At 33.4% G+C, this 20,986-nt stretch overlaps 2 protein-coding genes across 2 annotated transcripts; both read left to right on the top strand.

Annotated features, from left to right (window-relative positions):
- The first annotated feature begins 3,310 nt into the window (after window positions 1-3,310).
- On the top strand, window positions 3,311-6,604 carry LOC140817451 (WAT1-related protein At4g08300-like). The gene is made up of 7 exons (XM_073177139.1): window positions 3,311-3,684; window positions 3,979-4,041; window positions 4,775-4,891; window positions 5,229-5,469; window positions 5,563-5,721; window positions 5,926-6,077; window positions 6,192-6,604. Exons 1-7 carry the CDS (start codon window positions 3,368-3,370, stop codon window positions 6,403-6,405), a joined length of 1,263 nt encoding a protein of 420 aa, XP_073033240.1. The 5' UTR covers window positions 3,311-3,367; the 3' UTR covers window positions 6,406-6,604.
- A 479-nt stretch (window positions 6,605-7,083) lies between these two features.
- On the top strand, window positions 7,084-18,503 carry LOC140817556 (uncharacterized). The gene is given in 20 exon segments (XM_073177308.1): window positions 7,084-7,539; window positions 8,331-8,397; window positions 8,559-8,681; window positions 9,953-10,156; window positions 10,288-10,356; window positions 10,358-10,456; window positions 10,576-10,674; window positions 10,753-10,932; window positions 11,178-11,254; window positions 11,339-11,423; window positions 12,406-12,618; window positions 12,925-12,984; window positions 13,455-13,534; window positions 14,623-14,939; window positions 15,047-15,138; window positions 15,219-15,348; window positions 15,920-17,091; window positions 17,170-17,459; window positions 17,645-17,812; window positions 17,913-18,503. Coding segments are annotated over 17 exon segments (3,423 nt in total). The 5' UTR covers window positions 7,084-7,539; window positions 8,331-8,397; window positions 8,559-8,681; window positions 9,953-10,015; the 3' UTR covers window positions 18,064-18,503.
- The last annotated feature ends 2,483 nt before the right edge of the window (window positions 18,504-20,986 follow it).

The raw sequence follows: 20,986 nt of genomic DNA, 5'->3' as shown, positions 1-20,986 counted from the left end.
GTCTAATTATTCTTATCCATTGTCATGTGTGATGTCTACAGAATAAACAATGGTCTCCACAAAAGTTACATATTTTTATTTAATAAAAATAGAGTAGATTTCTTGTGAGACGATCTCACGAATTTTTATCTGTCAGACGGGTCAACCTTATCGTTATTCACAATAAAAAGTAATACTTTGTCATGGATTACCTAAATAAAAGATCTGTCTCACAAAATATGATCCATGAGAGCGTCTCATACAAATTTTTACCATAAAAATATCATAATAATCTGTTTTCAATATACTTGTAGTTTATCTATAACTATCATATAATATCCACTTTTAAAAAAAATTCAAAACTATTGAAATATTATTTCATTTTTATTTAAGCTTTTATATTTTTACAATATAATTCCTACTTAAAAAATTATACTTAAAAAAACAAGAAAATCTAACATAATCAATATGCATGCATGACTTGTCAAAGATACATATATATGTGTCAAAGTTGTCATTTGATCAATGATAAGGAGTTCGATCTCTCCTACCAACATCGTATCGAGCGGAGCTTATAGCACATCGTTTATCCGTTGTGATTTACCTGATCAATGTAGTTTGTGAGCTATTGCGTTAGCTGGATGATTTATCTATATACACCGAAAAACAGTGATAGTAAATTCACACTTCGTGAAAAATAAAATAGAATAAAATAATATACTTCTTCCCCATCTATAAAGTGGAATCCACCAAAATTGGACATTGGAATCTCAACACGATAAGCACTAATTTCTTTTTCATTTAATGGCATCTCACGATTATCTGGTCTTGTCTTGAATAATATTTATAAATTATTTTAAAAAATGTTTGTGAACTTTTTCTTTACAAATTTGCAAAAAATAAATTAAAAAAATTATAATATATACCTTTTTGTTAAACTTTTGCACACGCTACTTTAGTTTAATCAGATTTGAACACACGTGGTTATTCAAATATCTTTATTTATGAGTAAAAAAAAAGAAATATATTTATTTATATTTGATTGAAAAATATAAATCGTTCTACTCGATAAACGAAATAATAATTCCATAAAGATGTTTGTTGTGACGCGTTATCACAATAATGATCACCGACCGTGGAATTTTAATAAAAAAATTATGTGATTCGGAGTAATGGATTATGCTCAAATTAAAATATTTTATATTAACACTATAAATTGTTCCATTTGATGCACTTTGCTTACATATCAAAATGTTAATCAAGGAGACCTGCAATTCATTTTTTATTTTAATTTTAAAATTGAAAAGATATTTCTAATTAACCCCAACTTTGAAATCACATGGCTGGAAGTGAGGGACGTTGTATCTAATTAATTTTCATGAAAATTTCGCTATAATTTAAATATTATTACATAAGATCGAGCGTACATCGTTTTTTTAATATGGATAATCAGTATCGTATACCAACTCAAAAATTATATATATAAAAAACTTGAGTTATCCTTTATAATAGAACTAAATGTTTGTAATTCCGTATCTAATTTTTTGTACGTATTGTATGATAGATCAAACACCATGTTTTGAGTATGAATAATTGTTGCCCAAATTACCATATTTATGTTAATTATCCCACATCGGTTGGATAAATAACTTTGAAGTTGTATATATGGGCTTGGACAATCCTCCTCCATTGAGCTAGCTTTTGGGGTTGAGTTAAGTCCAAGTTCCAATATAAACAATTTACATCATCAATGATATAGTGGTAATCTTAATTACAAGCACTGGTTAATTTAAAAGTTGAGATTCTAAGAACACAACTTGATTACAATGTATGCCATTTTTGAGAAAAGTGTCCACTCATAATCCACAATGAAGAAACAATAGCCCTACGTTACAATCACTAACCACTAAACCCTAACAAGATTTGTTGGTCAATAAACTTTCAAATAATATAACATAAATTACCAAATGAGCCAAGTTTCCAGGAATTAAAGCTCTACAATTTTAACAAAGGGAGCTATCAAAGTGGAGAAATTGATTTGTTTAGAAAGATAACGATATTGGACACCGTTTTTTGGACGTTGTATGATACACATTGATATATAATTATTTGATGGAAATCCATGGTTTTATGTATTTATTTTTATTTTGGCTGCTTTCAGTCAATTGTGAAATTCCTGCGGCCTAGTGTTATGGACTGGTATCTTTGGGTTTCTTTCAGGTTTATTTATTTTTTAAATCAAAGTGTAATTTAGCAGTATTTTAATTTCGTTGATGAAAACTATTTTAAAATATAAATAATTTATGTATAACTTCTATGAATTATGGAGTGATAACTTTAATTTATATCCTCATCGAATGTCACATTTGGGTTTTATTTTATTAAATTTCGTTTTTCTTTTTAGTAAATGGAGAGGATATTTTGAAAAATTGGTAGTTTGGAGATCACAATTAGTTTTTGAGCCGGTCCCAATCCCAAATCTAGTAAAGTAGTATAAATTATTATATTATGTATATGTAGGTTTATATACCAGTTATTTAGTTTGATATTTTGATTTATATTTCATAAAAAAAATATTATTTTTAACTATTATTTATAATTAAGTTCGAATGATAATTAACAAAAAGATTTAATTTCCAGTTTAATTGAAATAATTAAAAATTGGTTCTTTCCATAAATTTGACTGATTAGTGGAGTAGTGGACAATATCAAGGGGTAGAAGAAATATTTAAAAGTGTCGATGCTTAATAAATTGTATAAGTATTTAAAAGATTAGTGCGCTGATTGTTTTCTAATTTTTCAGTGCGGGTCATGAGTTCTGATTCAAAACAGATATCATAAAATATATATTTTAGCAAGTTATGAGAAAATTATTTTTTTTGGTCTTCTTATTTTTTTACTTTGTGATTTTGGTCATCTACATTATCAATTTCAATTTTAGTCATATATATATATATATATATATATATATATATTTCTTTTTTTATTTTTGACAATTCTAGTCATTTTTCATCGAGAATGCTGATATAACATTATATACATCAGCATCACATCAGCAATGTCTTATTATCACGTTAGCGTCAAATCAAACAAAGATTAAAATTGCTAAAAAAACAAAAATAATAACTAAAGCTTAAATTTGACAATATAGACAACAAAAATTTCAAAAAAAAAAAACAAAACAAATATAAACGACCAAAAAACAAAATTTCCAAAATTTTATATTGCAGATTTAAAGAAGGATACCGCGAATTAATTGAGTTAATATTTCGAGGCAATGGAAAGATGAATGTAAGAATATAATTGATATATTTCACAACCACAGTCTAATCATGGATTCCAGGTTCACAAATATGACGTTGTATTTTGGGAATCAAAGTTGTGCTTTATGTTTTGCTTTTGTGGGTATAAAAAGGCACAACATTTATGCTTGTGTATTCCATGCATTAGAATTGTTGATCAAGAAGAGTTTAATAAAGAGAGAAATCAAATGGGTTGCCAAAGTCTATGGGGACTCCTAAATTCGCCTTTTCTCAACAAGTTGAAGCCTTATCTGGCCATGGTTTCGCTTCAATTTGGCTATTCCGGAATGTACATCATCGCCCTTGTTGCTTTGAAGGGTGGATTTAGTCACTGGATCTTGGTTGTCTATCGTCATGCAATTGCCACCCTAGTTTTTGCTCCATTCGCATATTTTCTTGAAAGGTACACACACACACACACACACACACACACACACACACACATATATATATATATATATGTATATATATATATATATATATATATATATATATATATATATATATATGCGCGTGTGCGAAAAAACGATCACTGAAAATATGATAAAAGTTTTATCATGAGAAATTCTGGCGTAGGTCCTGCTATGGCATCACATAGTTATACTTGAGTTTATATGGTAAAATGTAGTAGCTGGTAGTTGTTTTCATAGTATGTGATTATGATATTTATTGTGATGTTATTTTTATATTTTTGCAGAAAAACAAGGCCTAAAGTGACAAAATCAATATTATTGAAGATAGCCGTGCTTGCTTTCCTAGAGTAATGTCCTCCGACTTCTCAAATGTTTTATCTTATCGAAGCTTGCAACAACAATATATATTCTTTGTTAGACATGCATGACTTTAATTTCGTATATAATAAATTCGCCTAAAATATTTTTTTAAGGGGTAATAATTTTTGTGATTAACTAACTTGTTTCATTTTGAGTTTTTTTTAATTATTGCCGTGATGTCAAACACGTCGTTATTTTTTGGCTCTATGTCGGCTTTTTTCAACATTCCATCTATATTTTCAAGCGCAACATATGTGGAGGAATTATTAAAGTTGTACTTGAAGAGACTATATGGTTAATAAAAAAACATATTTTTTTTATTCTAAAATAATCCACACTATTCGTGGCAGTTTGGTAATTTCAATATGACAAAAACTTGTGTGAGACGGTCTCGCGGATCGTATTTTGTGAGACATATATCTTATTTGGGTCATCTATGAAAAAAATATTACTTTTTATGCTAAGAGTATTACTTTTTATTGTTAATATCGGTAGGGTTGACCGTCTCACAAATAAGATTCATGAGACCGTCTCACAAAAGATATAATCTTTCAATATATAGAAAGTTGCATAATGGAACTTGTGTTTTGCTTTCCGATTCCATCTAACTTAATTCGAATATCTCTCTTAATTCTATTCTATGTATCCTTCTTTATTCTTGCAATATTAAAATAATTAAATTAATTTTTTGTTTAAACCTTTTAATTAATTAATTAATAGGCCGGTGCTGGACCAGAACCTGTATTATATGGGAATGCAGTATACGTCTGCTACATTTGCATCTGCCATTGTTAATGTTCTTCCTGCCTTCACTTTCATATTGGCAGTAATATTCAGGTACAAATATCTCTCCATTAACTTTAATATAAATTGATTCATCTTGGTTACACAATGCTCGAATATTGGTCGTGAGATCAGAAGCATTTCATGTATCTTTAATTATTGTTTTTGAAATAAAATTAAAGAGCCCTCAATTTAGTGTTCTTGAAATTAGCTTCATGTTGCATCAATCACCTCGAGTGATTTAATCTATTGTTTCAAATGTAACAGGAAATCATAGGCAAAAAGCCATGTATATTATATATATATATATATATATTAAAAGAATTTCTATATATATATTATAAAGAATTCTAAATGAATTTAGTGCAAACTTTTTGGTACTATTCCTCAGGTTGGAGAAAGTCAATCTAAAAAAAACGTACAGCTTGGCTAAAGTGATCGGTACATTGGCAACAGTGGCGGGAGCAATGATAATGACATTATACAAAGGCCCCATAGTCGATATTCTGTGGTACTCTCACGGCAGCAGCCACCATAAAACCGCCGCCGTCTCTGCTGATCAGCATTGGATCACAGGCACTATTATGGTGTTGTCTTGTATAGTGGGCTGGTCTATGTTCTTTATCTTGCAAGTGGGTTTTTATTTATTTATTAGAGAATCATTAAATTATTGCTGCATTATCAGTCTTGAGATCGAAAAAAAATGGAGTTCAATTTTTGTACAGAATAAAACATTGAAGGAATACCCAGCAGAACTATCTCTCACATCTTTGATATGTTTAATGGGGACGGTGGAAGGTGGATTAGTCGCCGCGATAACGGAACCACGCAGGAGTGCTTGGGTTATTGGATTTGATTTACGGCTTCTAGCTGCTGCATATGCTGTGAGTTTATTTTATTTTATTTCGAATATCATTTCCATAATAGAGTCTGGACTATCTATATCATATTAGTAATTAGAAGAAGATGGCGGCAAGTTAATATGAATTGAATTAAATGACATGTTAATTGGCTATTTTTAATTTTTTATTTTTAAAAAAGAGAAGTTTGACAGAAAATTAATTAATATTTATTTTGATGACAAAAAGGGCATTGTTTGCTCTGGAATTGCATACTACCTGCAAAGTGTAGTGAACAAAGCAAGGGGTCCGGTGTTCGTGACCGCATTCAGCCCTTTGAGTATGATCATCACTGCTATCTTGGGAGCCATTGTTTTGTCCGAGCAGGTTCACCTTGGAAGGTAGTAATTATCTAAATGATGGTAAATTTCACTGTGAATTTTTTGAGTTATCTCGGCAAATAAGGATAGTGAAGTGATTGATTAACTTTGGGTTCTTTTATTTTGGAATTGTAGTTTAATTGGAGCCGTCGTTATAGTGTTTGGACTTTACTCCGTGATATGGGGCAAAAGCAAAGAGAATGTTGATTCAAAGGGATTAACGAGTGATATGATTAAAGCCCATGAACTGTTTGATGGCGTCGACAACAAAAATCCAGTGATTCTTGATAAAGATATCGAAACTGGTGCAAATTCAAAGTTTTTATCACTCCAAAAGCCATGCAAATGATAATCAAACATATAATTTTGACATATTTTGTAACATATTACTTACTATTCAATAATTATGCCACTTTATCATGATGTATCTCTTTTTAGATGCTAATGTACTTTAAGATATTAAATATACATTATATGCGTCGAACGTAAAATATAATTTAGAAGAACCAAATCATTTTTGTTTTTGAATCATAAGAAGAATTAGCTCAGTACACGCATACCTGATATTCATCGTGAGAAATACATATGCTAATTGAGATTGTATTCGATCTGTAAAGGTTAACTTTTTAATATGGCAATAACTAACCGACCGATCGGGATGGGGATGTGTCTTCAGAGGCAAAAACTTGTGTGAGACGGTCTCACAGATCGTATTTTATGAGACATATATATTATTTTGGTCATTCATTAAAAAAAATATTACTTTTTATGTCAAGAGTATTATTTTTTATTGTGAATATCGGTATGATTGACCCGTCTCATAGATAAAAATTCGTGAGACCGTCTCACAAAAAATCTAGTCGTCTATAGAATCCTAATAGGTCAGGTATTCACTTTCGATTTATTGTCAGTATTGGCCATTGTAAACTAAACCTGATCCAAAAGTACAAATTGGGCCGGGCCAAGTATAATCGACGACAACGTGCTCAAGTCCAGAATACAAGCGCGGGAAAAAAATAAAAAAGCCAGAACCGCGCGGGAAATCCAAACGATAGATAACCTAACGCTTCCACCGGTACCAGGAATCCTCCCACTTTCACTATTTACCTTTTGCTCCCTATTTCAGGGGCGAAAGTGTAATTCAGTTTTTAAGTATTTCTGGCTCACAAATTCTCTCGTGAATCGAAATTCCCCTTCTCCCCGACGTAATCGAGCGAGAGATCGGTCAAAATCCAACCTTAATTCTGCTATGGAGGGGATGGGAGTCAGGCGGCGAATGGTACAATCCACGCTCTTTCCTCACAAGGAGAGCTCAGTCAAGGAAGCTGAGAATTGCGATCTGATCCAAATCGACGTTGGAAACGGGAATAAACAAGAGGAGGTGAAGGAAGAGGAGGAGTGTGGCAGCATAGAAAAGCGCAGGAAAACTAAGAGAAAGCCTAATTATGAAACAAAAACGACACCGCCAGGTTCTTCTACAAAGGTTTGTGGTGTACCTACTACTTTATTAATTGCTCGACTTGATCGGCACTTTTTGCTTGTTTTGATGAAGAGCTTGTTGTTGCAAACTCAATGAGTTTAGGATACATGAATAAGTCACTGGGAAGATTAGGGAAAATAGTGGATCGAACCTTCCTTTTCGCTTTTAAAAAATTAATATTTTTTGACTTGCGGATTAATTAAAAATAGGTAGCGGCAATTTTTTCATTAGGTCTTAAATATTGAACCCTTGGCTGACGAAACGAGCTCGAAATGCGAAGAACCAAGTAAAGTGTTAAAGGGTCCATTTATTTTCTCAGCATTAAGAATTCGGGTACTCAGATGGTTTCAATCTCAAATATATTCCAAAAATTATGATTTTTTTGTGCTGGTGCTTTATGGTAAATAATTTTTTGTCCTGCACGGTGCCGGTTTTGGTACTAATGAGTTTGTGAGCTTAGTAGAGGCTGTATCGAGTTAATTGTTGCCTGGAGTGCTGGTTTAGTCTTCTTGATGATCATAAGACTGCTGGTGTTGTAATTCTGTCTCTGGCACTCACTGTATTGATGTTTTTCTAACAGTAATTGTTTTTTGTTTAAACAAGTTATATTAAAATGCTGATTCAGTAATTAAAGAATTCGTAATACAGCTAAATACAACTGGCATAAGCAAGTATTTGGCATCTGTTTTGCATGGTTTTTACCTGAATATATGGTGATAAATAAAATTTAGTTGAAAAATTACTTATAACCCAAGCACCTTGTTTCCTCTCGCTTTCCTGTGCTTTGCGTTCAGGTTAAAAATATTAGCCCGGAGACTTCAAGCAAACAAGTGGACTTTGATGATTCCCCAATTACTATTAGTAAGTGAACATTTATCAATTTCATCTTACCTTTTGTTTGATCCTTATCAAGCAACAGCGGGGATTATGTTACTATTGTTGCTTGTCACGTGATATGTAATAGGTGAAGAAACATGGATTAAATGATATATGACTCTATTGCTTTTTTAAATTTATTGTAGAGTCAAGTTTTTTTGTGAAGGCCTCTGAACGGGGGCAGAACAAGAAGCAGAGAAACCAGCTGGTCCATGTTGATTCACCTGAAAAAAATGTTGGATTATGTTCGCCTCCAAGCTCAGTTGCCAGTATGTTTTCTTAGCTTATATTTTAATTTTGCAATGGCATGACAAAATGTGGTCTTAAAAAGGATTTGTCAAATAAAATCTTTTGAGAGGTGCTAGATTAAGTAATGGTGATGATTTATCCATTCTACGATGAGCACCCATTGATACTAGTAAGTTTTAAATACAATGGATTAAGCGCCTGACTATTGGAATTGCTCTGTGCTTTTCGCTTCCTCTGTGTAAGGGACTGACTTGCAGGCTGCACAGTTTTTTGTGGGCCCTAATATTAATATATGATATTGTTTTAGTCTTTTAGATCAAATGAATAAAGTTGGGAATGATTTAGCTTATATGCAAAAGAGGGTAAAGTGTATTTGGCCCCCATTGATATTCAAAAATAGCTAAAAATCCCTTGAAAAAAGATAGACACATAGTCTATGTGATTCTAAAATATGCACCTAAAAGTCCTTGTGATTGAACACACACATGTTTTTCATTTATAATATTTGGACTCTTTTCTTTGCAATCTGTGACTCAAATGCATGTCCTAAGGTTTTTGGTTCTTCTCCGTCTATTAACATCTCTGAGAAAGAAAGGTTTAAAAGGTAACAATTAGCACAAATCATCTTCTTTAATTATATTTGCAATTTATATAAACGAACTTCCAATTTTAGTAGGCTAAAAGGTGTATTATGTTAGCGTGGTTGATTTAAAAGTAAAAGAACTATAAATACTTGCAGAACATGTGCGCCAGCGGAAGACATCGAGGTTTTAACAGTAAATTTAAAATCACAGGGTTTTATGCCTATTTTTTCTTAAGGGTTTTGTGATTACTTTCGAGCATTACAGGAGTCAATAAGCAGTTAATACGTGAAAAAGGTAGAATTTACAGATGTCACAATTTTTTGATTAGATATATTTAGATCTTTGGAAAATTCTTGAAACTGGCAAATTACTCCAAAATCCACCCCCCTGAATTAGGGGTAGGGATGGAATTTACATGACACCTAATATTTAAATGTACAAGTCAGTTTTTCTTCTGTGTTTTTAATTAGATCCATCTCTATTGGTAAATAATAATACATTCAAATACTTTTTCCTTCTCAATCCATATCACCAGCATGTAAATTTCCTTAATTTATTCTTCTAAAATTTTATGTTGTTATCCGCCACTCTATATGATGACGATGTGATATAATACATATAAGACATTTGACAAGTGAGAGAACTCTGTTGATTTTTTATTTTTTAATCCTGCATGCCTGAATATTTGTTAACTATGACTCGTTTAGATGGAAAAAGTACACCTCAGAAGCCAAAGAGGCAGCATAACGCTAGTCCAAAAGTAGGAAAAAATGAACTCAACGCCAAGCAAAAAGACAAAAAATGGTTCCAGAAAGTCGTGTTCAACTGAAATTGCATTTGAACTTTCACTGGATGAACAGCAGTTGCCAACAATCCCTAATCTAAGATTGGAGGCAAAATTGACTGCAGAGGTAGTTAATATAAATTGGATGTTTTTCTCTTGTCTGGCTCAACACCTTCTGGCTTGTAAATGTGTTCAAGAACTTTACATGTAGATGTCCTGAGATAATTGTTGGTTTTGAGGATTTTCTGCGCTTTTTAGGAAAATTCTCGTATATTTGCTGGAAAACAAGTACATCCATTTTTCACATCATGGAAATCGGGGAAAAAACAACCAAGACTTGACTGGTTCAGATAGCAAGTGGTCCTTTTTTGAGAAAAAGGAGAAAGACGTTATTTTCAACCCTATCCATGTATTTGAAAATGTTGAGGTATTTATACAATTGTTTTTTTTTTATCCAAATTAGTGTTTGGGATGTCATTTGTCCTTTTTTTTCTGTGAAAACATTTTAGTAAAAAAATATTTACTATTTGTAATCTGCACACTTAGGAGGACCACATAAAGCTTGATTGGGGACATTTGAGATTTCCAGAAACATGTGTCAGCGATACTCTTTACTATCAATGCTCTCCAGTTTATGAAGGATCAGTTGAGTTTTTGAGTTTTGATAATTATTTGAGCGGCTCTCGTTTCACACGAACTTCATTACACCCAAACTCTCATCAGAGCTCTATTCAACTGAAAGAGGTTTCAACGCGGTCGCATGATCAACCTGAATGTTTACATCCTATTACATCCTCACTATTGGCTGGTAATAGAGTACTATGTGATGCATACCTGAAGGATGTGGATATGATAACATACAACAAAGAAGAGATACTTGCTTCATCAGTTCAAATTGCAGTGGTAATATTCACTTCTAGTGTTGTACTCACGATTTCAGAATTGGAATGTCTAGCATGACACGACACCTATCTCACTGGACATTTCTTTCTATTGAGCTCCTTTAAAGAAGTGTCTAATGCATATGAAAATTTACTGGAATTATTGATGATTCTTCTTGTATTTTCTTTTAAAAAAAGTTATGTCTGGTCTATCATGGCAAAATCAATGTGAACATGGCCAGAGATCATTACTTTCATCATTGGCAGGATCTCACACTTGAAAGCAATGATTTATTTGCTGGAAATTCTAGCTGCGGAAACTTGGATTCCAACCTCCAGGAAAGGTAACATTTTACTTTTTCCATGGAGATGTCATTCCTGTTTATATCTGACCATTTTATCTGCATTTCTTCCTGCTGCCAATCCAGGATTATGTCTAATTACAATACCAGTCACAATCAGCATGAAAATTGCCTATGGACCGACAAATACCGACCTCATAATGCCAAGCAGGTTTAATTTCTTTTATGTGACATTCGACTGATTTTCAAGGCAATTATTTGTATCATTTCTGTAGGATGTGTTAGTGATAACTTTATTTTTGGCTGAGGACAACAATTTTCTGAAGAGACCAATTATGTATATCTTTTTTTCAGTTGATACACAATATTAAAGTAGTGTTTGCAATATCTTATTTTAAGTGTTTCCCAGCTTCTAAATACAATTTCCAAACATTTATTGGCTAAAAGCTTGGAAGCATTTAAAATAAATTTTTGCAAACACTACCTAAGTAGTTTGCATGTCTGCTTCTCCATTTTAGCATAGCATTTACACTTTTTTCCCCAAGTGAAGCCTTCTCTATTAATTACAGTTTCTTGCATCCGTCTGTCCAATTCAACAGCATTAGTGGGTTCTTGTTGAAAGTGCATTAAAAGTTTTTCTAGTGTAGATCAATTTTTTCGCTTTAAATTTGTGCTTCATTGGTAGTAATTGAAATCCAGACGTAGAGGTCAGTTCAAGGAACCTAGATTATATGTTTTAAAGCCAAAAGAGTTTAATTGAGCATAACTTTGATGGGATGCTTCGTGGTTTCTTTATGGCACTATTTTTAATTTACTCTACTCTATGTTAGTCTACATTTCATTCACTTTATTTAGAATTATTTTGGTGACTCAAGCAAACTCCTCTAAAGCAAAGCACAAAGTTTTCCATTTAATTGTTATACCTTCTTTCTGTGATAGTAATACCGGACAAGAAATCATTCCTCACCTACTTGGAATCCTATAAGATTCCTTGTTGATGTTGTCAGTGTGCTTATTATTTAAGTTGAGCATTACTTTTTTCTGTTACCCATTTTGGACAAGTTACTATAGTCTATGGGAACATGATGAATGCTTCCCTATTAATTAGATGTATAAGCTCTTAAAGTTCCTGTCCTTTGACATTCTTGATCTTTTCTCTCTTTTTTAATACAGTTATATGAATTTCATGACAGATATGTGGTAATGGTGAATCAGTGAAGTTTTTAAGTGAATGGCTTCAACTCTGGCAGAAAAAGGGTTCTCCGGCGAGTAGGGGTTGCATTGATGAAGATAAATTCCTCACTCAAGATGATGGTGACTACTGTCTGCAAAGTGACTGTGACTCAGATACTACAGATGGTGACGACAGCTTGAAGAACGTTCTCTTAGTTACTGGACCGTTTGGGGTATGTAGCAGATTTCATCTGTTTACTGCTTTCTCGTTTGTAAAGTTTGATTTTGGCCGGACGTAGGAAAAACAGCTAAAAAATAAATTGATCCAGTATATTCTGCCTTCCCATTTTTCCATTACCCTTTTAATATCTGATCAACAATTAGCTTAAAAGTTCTATCTCTTTCATAAGTTATGGTATTTTCTGGTATTAGTTCCTTCTTGTGAACATACTATATCAAATGCATAAATATCCTTTTTCAGTAGTTCTACTTTAGAAGCTTATTTGATTGTTGGTGTCTGAAAGAGTTGGCTTTTGCAGAGTGGGAAGTCTGCCGCTATCTATGCTTGTGCAAGAGAATATGGATTTCAGATAATTGAGGTACTTCTTATACTGGAACGACTTCGCTTAAGGTTCACGCTATGCAACTTTGGTTTATCGTGATGCCACGTATGAAAATAATTTGATAGCACGCAGTTCATGTGGCAGAATGTAAAACTGAATTGTTATCCATATGTCATAGTTAGGAGATTTTCAGCCGTGGCGTGGTTGAATTCCCATTATTCATTCCTCACTCTGTGTTAAACCAAAAATGGATTTTGTTTATTATGGTTGATGGGTAAGTCAGATCCGAGATCTGTCGATTGATATTTAGGATAAAATGTTTGACGCCAGTGAAGAAATTGAATCGGTACTACACTCGTGGAACGAACTTTAACTTGTTTATTAGCTACCTCTGCTTTATCTGGAAAATAGTTCACTAACTCTATTGCTCTATATGACCTTACCATTTAGCTGTATAAAAGCTGTGAGGGCACAAGACATCTAATTTTTGTTTCTGGTCTATCTAGATTAATGCATCAGATTGGAGAAATGGAGCTCTTGTAAAGCAAAAATTTGGCGAGGCTGTGGAATCTCATTGGCTTCAACGGTTTGTCTCAAACTCTTCCTACATTTAACGGCCAAAGTCTTTACAAAAGCAAGTGTCTGGTTTTTCTCTTGCTAGCAGAAACACATTCCTGTACTAATTTTTATTGTTAATATGGCTGGATATATATATATGAGATAGCTTAGTGAAAAACTGAGAACCAAAGTGAGATAAAGTCTGAAGAAAGTAGAAGGACTCCACATGAGAACTCTATTCGGTGTTTGTACAATACTGGGTTTCCTGAAGAGCAGGCAGATGGGGAGGGACAAAAAAAAATCAAATAAAGGTGCTGTGTAGGTGATAGTCTACTGGATGGAATGAGTGCACGAGCTTAAAGCAACTAAAAATTCTGAATGAAAGCCTCTTTGGAAATGAATCTCATTTGGAAGGCTAGTTTGTAACTTTTGTATGGTCAATCAGGAATACACATTACTGATCTTTGCGGCTCCAATGAGTCAATGTCGAATGTTCGTTTTCGCTAAAGTGGAGCAGAATCATACCTTAGACGGGAGTTGTGCTAACATATTGGATAACTCATCCAGCATTAATTTCTAGCCTGCTCATAGCCAGTCTCCATACACTTATCTCTAGCATTTACTTGACTTTATAATATTGGAAGATAGAGATGGGTCAATGTGTGGGTGTCTGAAGCAATATTATCTCGATGAATTTTACCTCATGAGATTCGATTTCATTAGCCATGTATGAGTTGCCATTAGTACTCTATACAGCCTTCTAAGAAAATTGTATTTCATGTGGTAAAATTGCTTAATATAAGGAAGTTGTTGTAGTAGTTTAACATGTATATTCGTTTCTCGCGTTCAATCATTCAAAATCCATTACAAGAAAATGTGGGTGCTTATTACTCTCGCAACATAAATTTAGAGCACATTGAAGTATCAAGCGCTAACCATTTTAAGTTTCTAATGCTAACCGTTTTGAAAAATGAATGTGTAAGCATATCTGTTGCAATTTTGATTTGTTTTTGTTTTGTTTTTTTTTTAAATTTAAACTAATCTTGGAAGGCTAAATGAAATAGATCTTTAGTAGGAAAACAAACTCATGTATTTTATTGCCTGGTTTTCTTTCAGAACATCAGGAAACCCTATAAATTCGGACAAGTCTCTTTCAATGTTCTTTTCGCCTGTCAATACCAAGACTCATTGCCCTGCCATGGAAGTCTTGGAGACGACACCTTTATTGGATAAGGAAGATTCACAAAATGCTGATGCATTGTCGGACAAAATAACCTCAGGAGATAACCTTGCTGATAAGTTTCAATATGGGAATAAGACATTGATTCTTTTTGAGGATGTGGATGCTACTCTATGTGAAGATCATGGTTTTATATCGACTATACAACAACTAGCAGAGACTGCAAAGCGGCCCATGATATTAACTAGCAACAGTATGAAGTTTCATCCGTCATACTTGCACCCTTATTTTCCTTGCCAGTTGATGGTTAATTGATTGTATTTCTTTCTTTCTTTCTGTTTTTGTTTTTGTGATATGCAGGTAATAATCCTGTCCTCCCTAAGAGTCTGGACAGGGCAGAGTTGAGCTTTTTTCTGCCATCATTGAAAGATCTTCTTGGACATATTAGTGTGGTATGCATTCCTGGTGAATTATGCAATCAAAATACCGTCTGAGTACTTTCCATCCAGACTACATTATCACACCCTTGTAGATTTGTGCTGCAGAAAATATCAAAATCCATCCTTTCTTGGTGGAAAGATTTGTCGATCATTGTCAAAAAGACATTCGTAAAACCATCATGCTTCTTCAGTTTTGGTGCTGTGGACAAAGTACGAAGAGAGGTTATAATCATTGACTAATAATGATGTTTCAATTTCTCTCTGTTGATAAAGTTGTGATGCGTCTTGATGGTTTTACCAGGCATAGATCTTCTATTTTTGAACCAATCCTTATGTTCTTAGGTTTCTCCTGTCGAAAATTAATCATCAATATATTTCTTTAGATAAACGTGTCTGCCCAATAACATAATAGATGCTTTCTGGCTTCTTTTGACCATGAGTAACATTTATGTATAAATTCAAGGATGACATTCAACTGACTGCTTTAGGCCTCATTGGCATTCGTGTACATTGAAATGAGGACTTGAAAATTTATTCATAAGCTTAAATCCTAGAAATCAATTTTGTTATATTTCCATAATTCATCTGCACCAATGCTCTGCATGTTCTGTGAATTGATGGAACCAAATTCTCTCTAGTTTTTCCACCAGGTTCCATGTTTTATTCGCTTTCAAGTACTTGCATATTGCCTAAACATGTAAAAATTTTGGGCTTGCTTAATTCATGTTATTATTCTTGTTCAACTTGCTTTGCCATCTTGATTTCATGTACACCTAATGTATTAATTGTCCAGGCAATAAACTTTATACAACATACAACCCGGTTCCTTTTGATCTTGACGCTGGGCACCACATCCTACCTAAAATGATCCCTTGGGGATACTTTTCACAGCTTTCCGAGTTTGTGTTTAAGGAGGTTGTTAATTCTTTAGTTTTGACAGAAGAAATCCCAATTAATTGTGAGGAACTAAATGACAGTATAGCAGAAAATATCCATATTCAGAATGATGAACTAGATCCCTTTGTGGCGAAAAAGAAAGCAATGTTAAGCTTGCACACATCGCATCAGGATGAAGCTGAATATACAGCTTTTGATGCCAACCTTGAGCTTTTCGATTCTTCTTGCTCCCCTATTGCATTTGGACGGCTACGTCGTCGGAGAAAAACCAATACAGTTCTTTCTTCAGATTCTGAAGATGAGTTTTTGGGTGGCAGTACTCTCCTAGATTCAGGTGGATTACTAGATGTTGATGTCAAAATGCTAGCTTCCCATTGCTTAACAACTCAAATAGGCCCCCTTCCAACTGAGCTAATCTACAGTTCTGCTGTAGACAAGTTGGAAGAACACTGTTTTCAGCTCTCTGAAGGAGTTGATTATTCATGTATGGATTACATATGCAAGTCACCCGACATATCGTGTGTGCCAGAATCATCATATGTTCCCGAGACAGAGCTTATCCATGATACAGATCTATACTCAACAACAGTATCTTATGGTCATTTCGCAAATGCAACTGCTGCTAATTCATTTGTCCAAGATTCATTACCTGTCCTGGAAGCTACAGTTGGTGCCTACTATAATGAATCATTCCATGCAATTCCCACTGACCAGGAAATGTTTGGAAATCCTGAGACTGGTGTAGCTTTTGTCTATCAAGAGGAGGTTGGAGAGTCTCTATCAAAATGTGAGGCAGATGTCCCAAGAGAGTATCAAGTGTTAGACGAGTGTAGTTGTGTTGATTTTGTAAGTAGATTGAATTCCTTCGACAACCAACATAAAACTGATAAGGTGTTTGATTCTGTGCAAGAATCCTGGAATCGGTTGCGTAGTCAATGCAAGAACTTGAGGAATTATGTCACTACAGAGGAGAAAAGTTATTGGCAAATTCTGAAATTGTCGCATGGAATAACTGATGTAATTTCAAACACCGATCTCTTACTCAATGATTGCCACACTCTACTCTATGTGAGTGCTCAATTTCATATTGATACTACTTTCTGCATATGATTTTAATGAGCATAATGATTTGTTTTTATATCGCAGGATTCTTTGCGACCATTGATGAGTCCATGTGAAAAAACTCATTCATATAATTTTCATGATGACCAATTGAAGATGTCATCTGTTCTTGCTCAACATGGGATGTGTTTTTATGCCAAGGAAATTGCGTCTTTAGGGTCAATCACAGGATCTGCAATCAGCTTGGATCTGACCACAGAAATGCTATCATCCTCAGTAAGCTCGATTGCACTTGGGAAATTGTCTAGTCTGGAGCGCAAAATGGTTGAGTTATCAGACACAAAAACATCCAAAAGCTCCAATCCCTTAACATGGTATGATGTTTTTAACTCACCCTCTATATTTGGTGGCACTTGCCATGCTGCTTTTACTCGCCATATTTTCATACGATAATGCAAGTGAATCACATAACGGCCTCATTCATCGACATACGGGTAGCTTTTGGTTATATGCAGCTTCTTGTTATAATGCTATTTTTGTAATTTTTTCTGCAATGCAGCAAATCAGATCCACATATTTGCAATATATTCGAATCTGTGGTTCCATCGAGATCATACCTAGCAGTGAAGGGTGAACCATTTCATGAATACCTTTCAACATTAAGCCAGATTTCAAGATTTGAAACCTCTCGTTTATCTGAAAGCGTTGGCAATAATAAACGAAGAAGGTATATTTTGCATGTCCGAGTGCGAGTCCAGCAATCATATAAGTTTTGTAGCATTTATATATATAATTGATTTGCTAATAACATTATCCTGATCTACTAGAGCCCGCGTACCTCGCCATTATTTGACTTCTGGCTCATCAACAATGTCAATAGAAGAAATATCCTCCCTGGAGCAATACAATGCCTACAAATTGGATGCTTCTCTTGGCTATGAAAATTTCAGAAGAAAGGTCTCAAATAACGAAAGCTAATCATGTTGACGACGGCTAGCCCAGTTAAACGACAGCCATTATGGTTCAGCTGGTTCGACGAACCGTCGGAGTAAACAGGATTTACAATGCGTTTCCCACCCAAAATTGAATAGAGCACAAGATTATGCTGACAGTTGACTATATGTGCAGCAAAAAATTCCTCAAACTTGGCAATTTGTCATAATTCTTTGATAACCAGTTAGGAAGTTGGAAGCAGATTGGTACAGTTTTTTCCCCTTTCAATTCACATAACCACCTCTGATAATGAATTTGTATAATTAGAATCTTACATTGTAAAAGAGTCATGAAATTTTTCAAAAGAAAAAAAATAGAGAGTACCGTTAGTACCATTGATTTTCTTTTTGAACATGATTGTATCGATTATTTTTTATGTTCTTTTGATCAAAGATTAAAGAATTGGAAGATTACCATGTGTTCAATTACGACTATATTGCGAGGAGATTTCTTTCACTTGTAAACTAATTTTCGTCCTAACCTTACATTTCTTTTCAAAATTTGAGACCATATGATTGAAGACATCTACTGAATGTTACTCTGACACCCCTGGACAGGACACGAAATATCGGACAAAAAATATTGTAAAGGAAAACGTATGACAAGTTCCGGAAAACTTGACTCAACACAAACAGAATAATATTATAGTATATATACAATAATAAATAATAATAATATATGATGCATGTTTATAGATATGGAATCTTTAGATTTGTCTCTTTATAGACCATACCCGTGAAAACTAATTGGAGGGCATAATAGTAAATAAATAATGTAGAAAAAAAAGACCGGGGAGTATTTTTGGTTTGTAATTTTTATTTTTTTAATTTTATTAAATTTGTATTTTTAGTCTTATAATTTGTAATTTTTTTATTTTTGTTTATGTTACAGTGATATTTTTGTTAATTCTTGTAATTTGTAAATATATATTTTTTAATTTTTTGGTCTTTTAAATTTGAATGAGTATCATGTGAGACCATCAGGGATCCTAATCTGTGAGACGGATCAACCCTACCGATATTAACAATAAAAAGTAATACTTTTAGCATAAAAATTATACGGATTTATTTTTTTAACGACGGTTTTTCATCAACCGTCGCTAATATTTGCGACGGTTTAATTCAAACAGTCGCTAATTAGCGACTGTTTTTTGAAAAACCGTCGTAATAGCGACGGTTGTTTCAAAAACCGTCGTACATCAATGTCTTAGTCCAATCAAGTCCCGTCCATTTACAAGGATGAGACCAAATTCATCCCATAATCCTCTGATCCGCCCCACCTCAATTCTACAAAATTTCTCTCCCAAGTCCCAAGCCTTTTAGCGACAGAATAGAATTGCGGACCTCCCGAAGAAATCGAATTGCTCATCGGCAAGGCAACAATCCAGGTAAGAATCGGCTATACATTTTTTATTTTGTTTTTTATAGCTTCTCTGTGCGTGATTTGTGGTTTCTTGATTGTTTGTTGTTGAGTTGTTGATTGACTATTACTTGTTTATTTGTTTAATAATTATTTTATTCTTGTTTAGGATTATAACTTGAACTATTTCAAAATGGAACATCAATAGAACATCATTACCACTTTGATGTTTTTAATGCATCAATAGATTTCATTTTGATGGAGTTAAATACTCGGTTCAATGAGTCATCGGTGGAACTTCTTTCTCTTAGTACAGCTTTAGATCCTAAAAATTCATTTGACTCATTTAACAGTGATGATATTTGCAAGCTTGCGAAGAAGTTTTATCCTAGAGATTTCACAGCTCAAGAAATTGTTGCTTTGGAGTATGAATTGATACATTATAAACTTGATGTGATGCAGAATTTAAAGGTTTCTACACTTGTTGAGTTGTGTCAGCAATTGACCGAGAGTGGACGGTCAAGTGTTTATGTTATGTTGACTAGATTGATTCATCTTGTTTTGACATTACATGTGTTTACTAACACTACTGAGCGGGCTTTTTCAGCAATGAAGCATGTGAAGACGGCACTTCGAAATAAAATGGAGGATGACTTTCTTGCCGATTGTTTGACACTCTATATTGAACGAGATTTAGCTAAACATATTGATGTAAAATTTATTATTGATGAATTTTATGTTTTAAAATCTCGTAGGGCACAACTTCGTTGAACGATATAATGTAATTTTTTTAATAATATATTACTTATCATATTGAGTTCAAGCCCCCCCACTTCTATTCTTGGATCCGTCCCTGTGGATGACCCAAATAAAAATCCGTCTCACAAAATATGACCAGTGAGATCACATAAGTTTTTGTCTTTAAATTTTTTATAGATTTTTTTTTTATCAGAGAAAACGATGAATCCAGGTAAAAGAAGAACATGTTTTTTTTAAAGACATATACGTTATATGAATAAAATAAAATTCTATTGTAACATGACGAGAACTCATTTTTCTTGTTTTCTTTCTCTCACTATGATTACTTCATTTTACCATTTTAAATTTAGTTATATAATAATGATAATAAGAATATTAACATTAGATTTTGTAGCTACATTAGTTTTCTCATAAAAAGTGAGACACATCTTAATGCATTCAATTTCCTCGTGAATACACTCGATATTCATGAATCACGGACTTAATTACGATTTGAGTGAGTTAATTGTTATTGCCTTTTAATTAGTCAACAATCATTTGGTCCATGCTTAGATCTTGTGTTCGAGAATTAAAATTTTGACCAAGTGCTAAAAAATTCATTTGCGACAGATGGGTTCCAAAATATTGACTTTTTGAAGAGGCGAATTTCAAAATTGCCTACCGTTTTTTATTTTTTTGTCTGCAGACAAAATATGGATGTTTAAATTCAACTTTTTTTCCCCGAAATTCGAACGTATGATATATAATTCACCATATATTTCGTCACCTTCCTTAAATTTTGAAAATCTGT

This window comes from Primulina eburnea, chromosome 16 (assembly GCF_022965805.1).
Source record: "Primulina eburnea isolate SZY01 chromosome 16, ASM2296580v1, whole genome shotgun sequence".
Taxonomy (NCBI): domain Eukaryota; kingdom Viridiplantae; phylum Streptophyta; class Magnoliopsida; order Lamiales; family Gesneriaceae; genus Primulina; species Primulina eburnea.
This window is presented reverse-complemented; position numbering and strand designations above follow the sequence as displayed.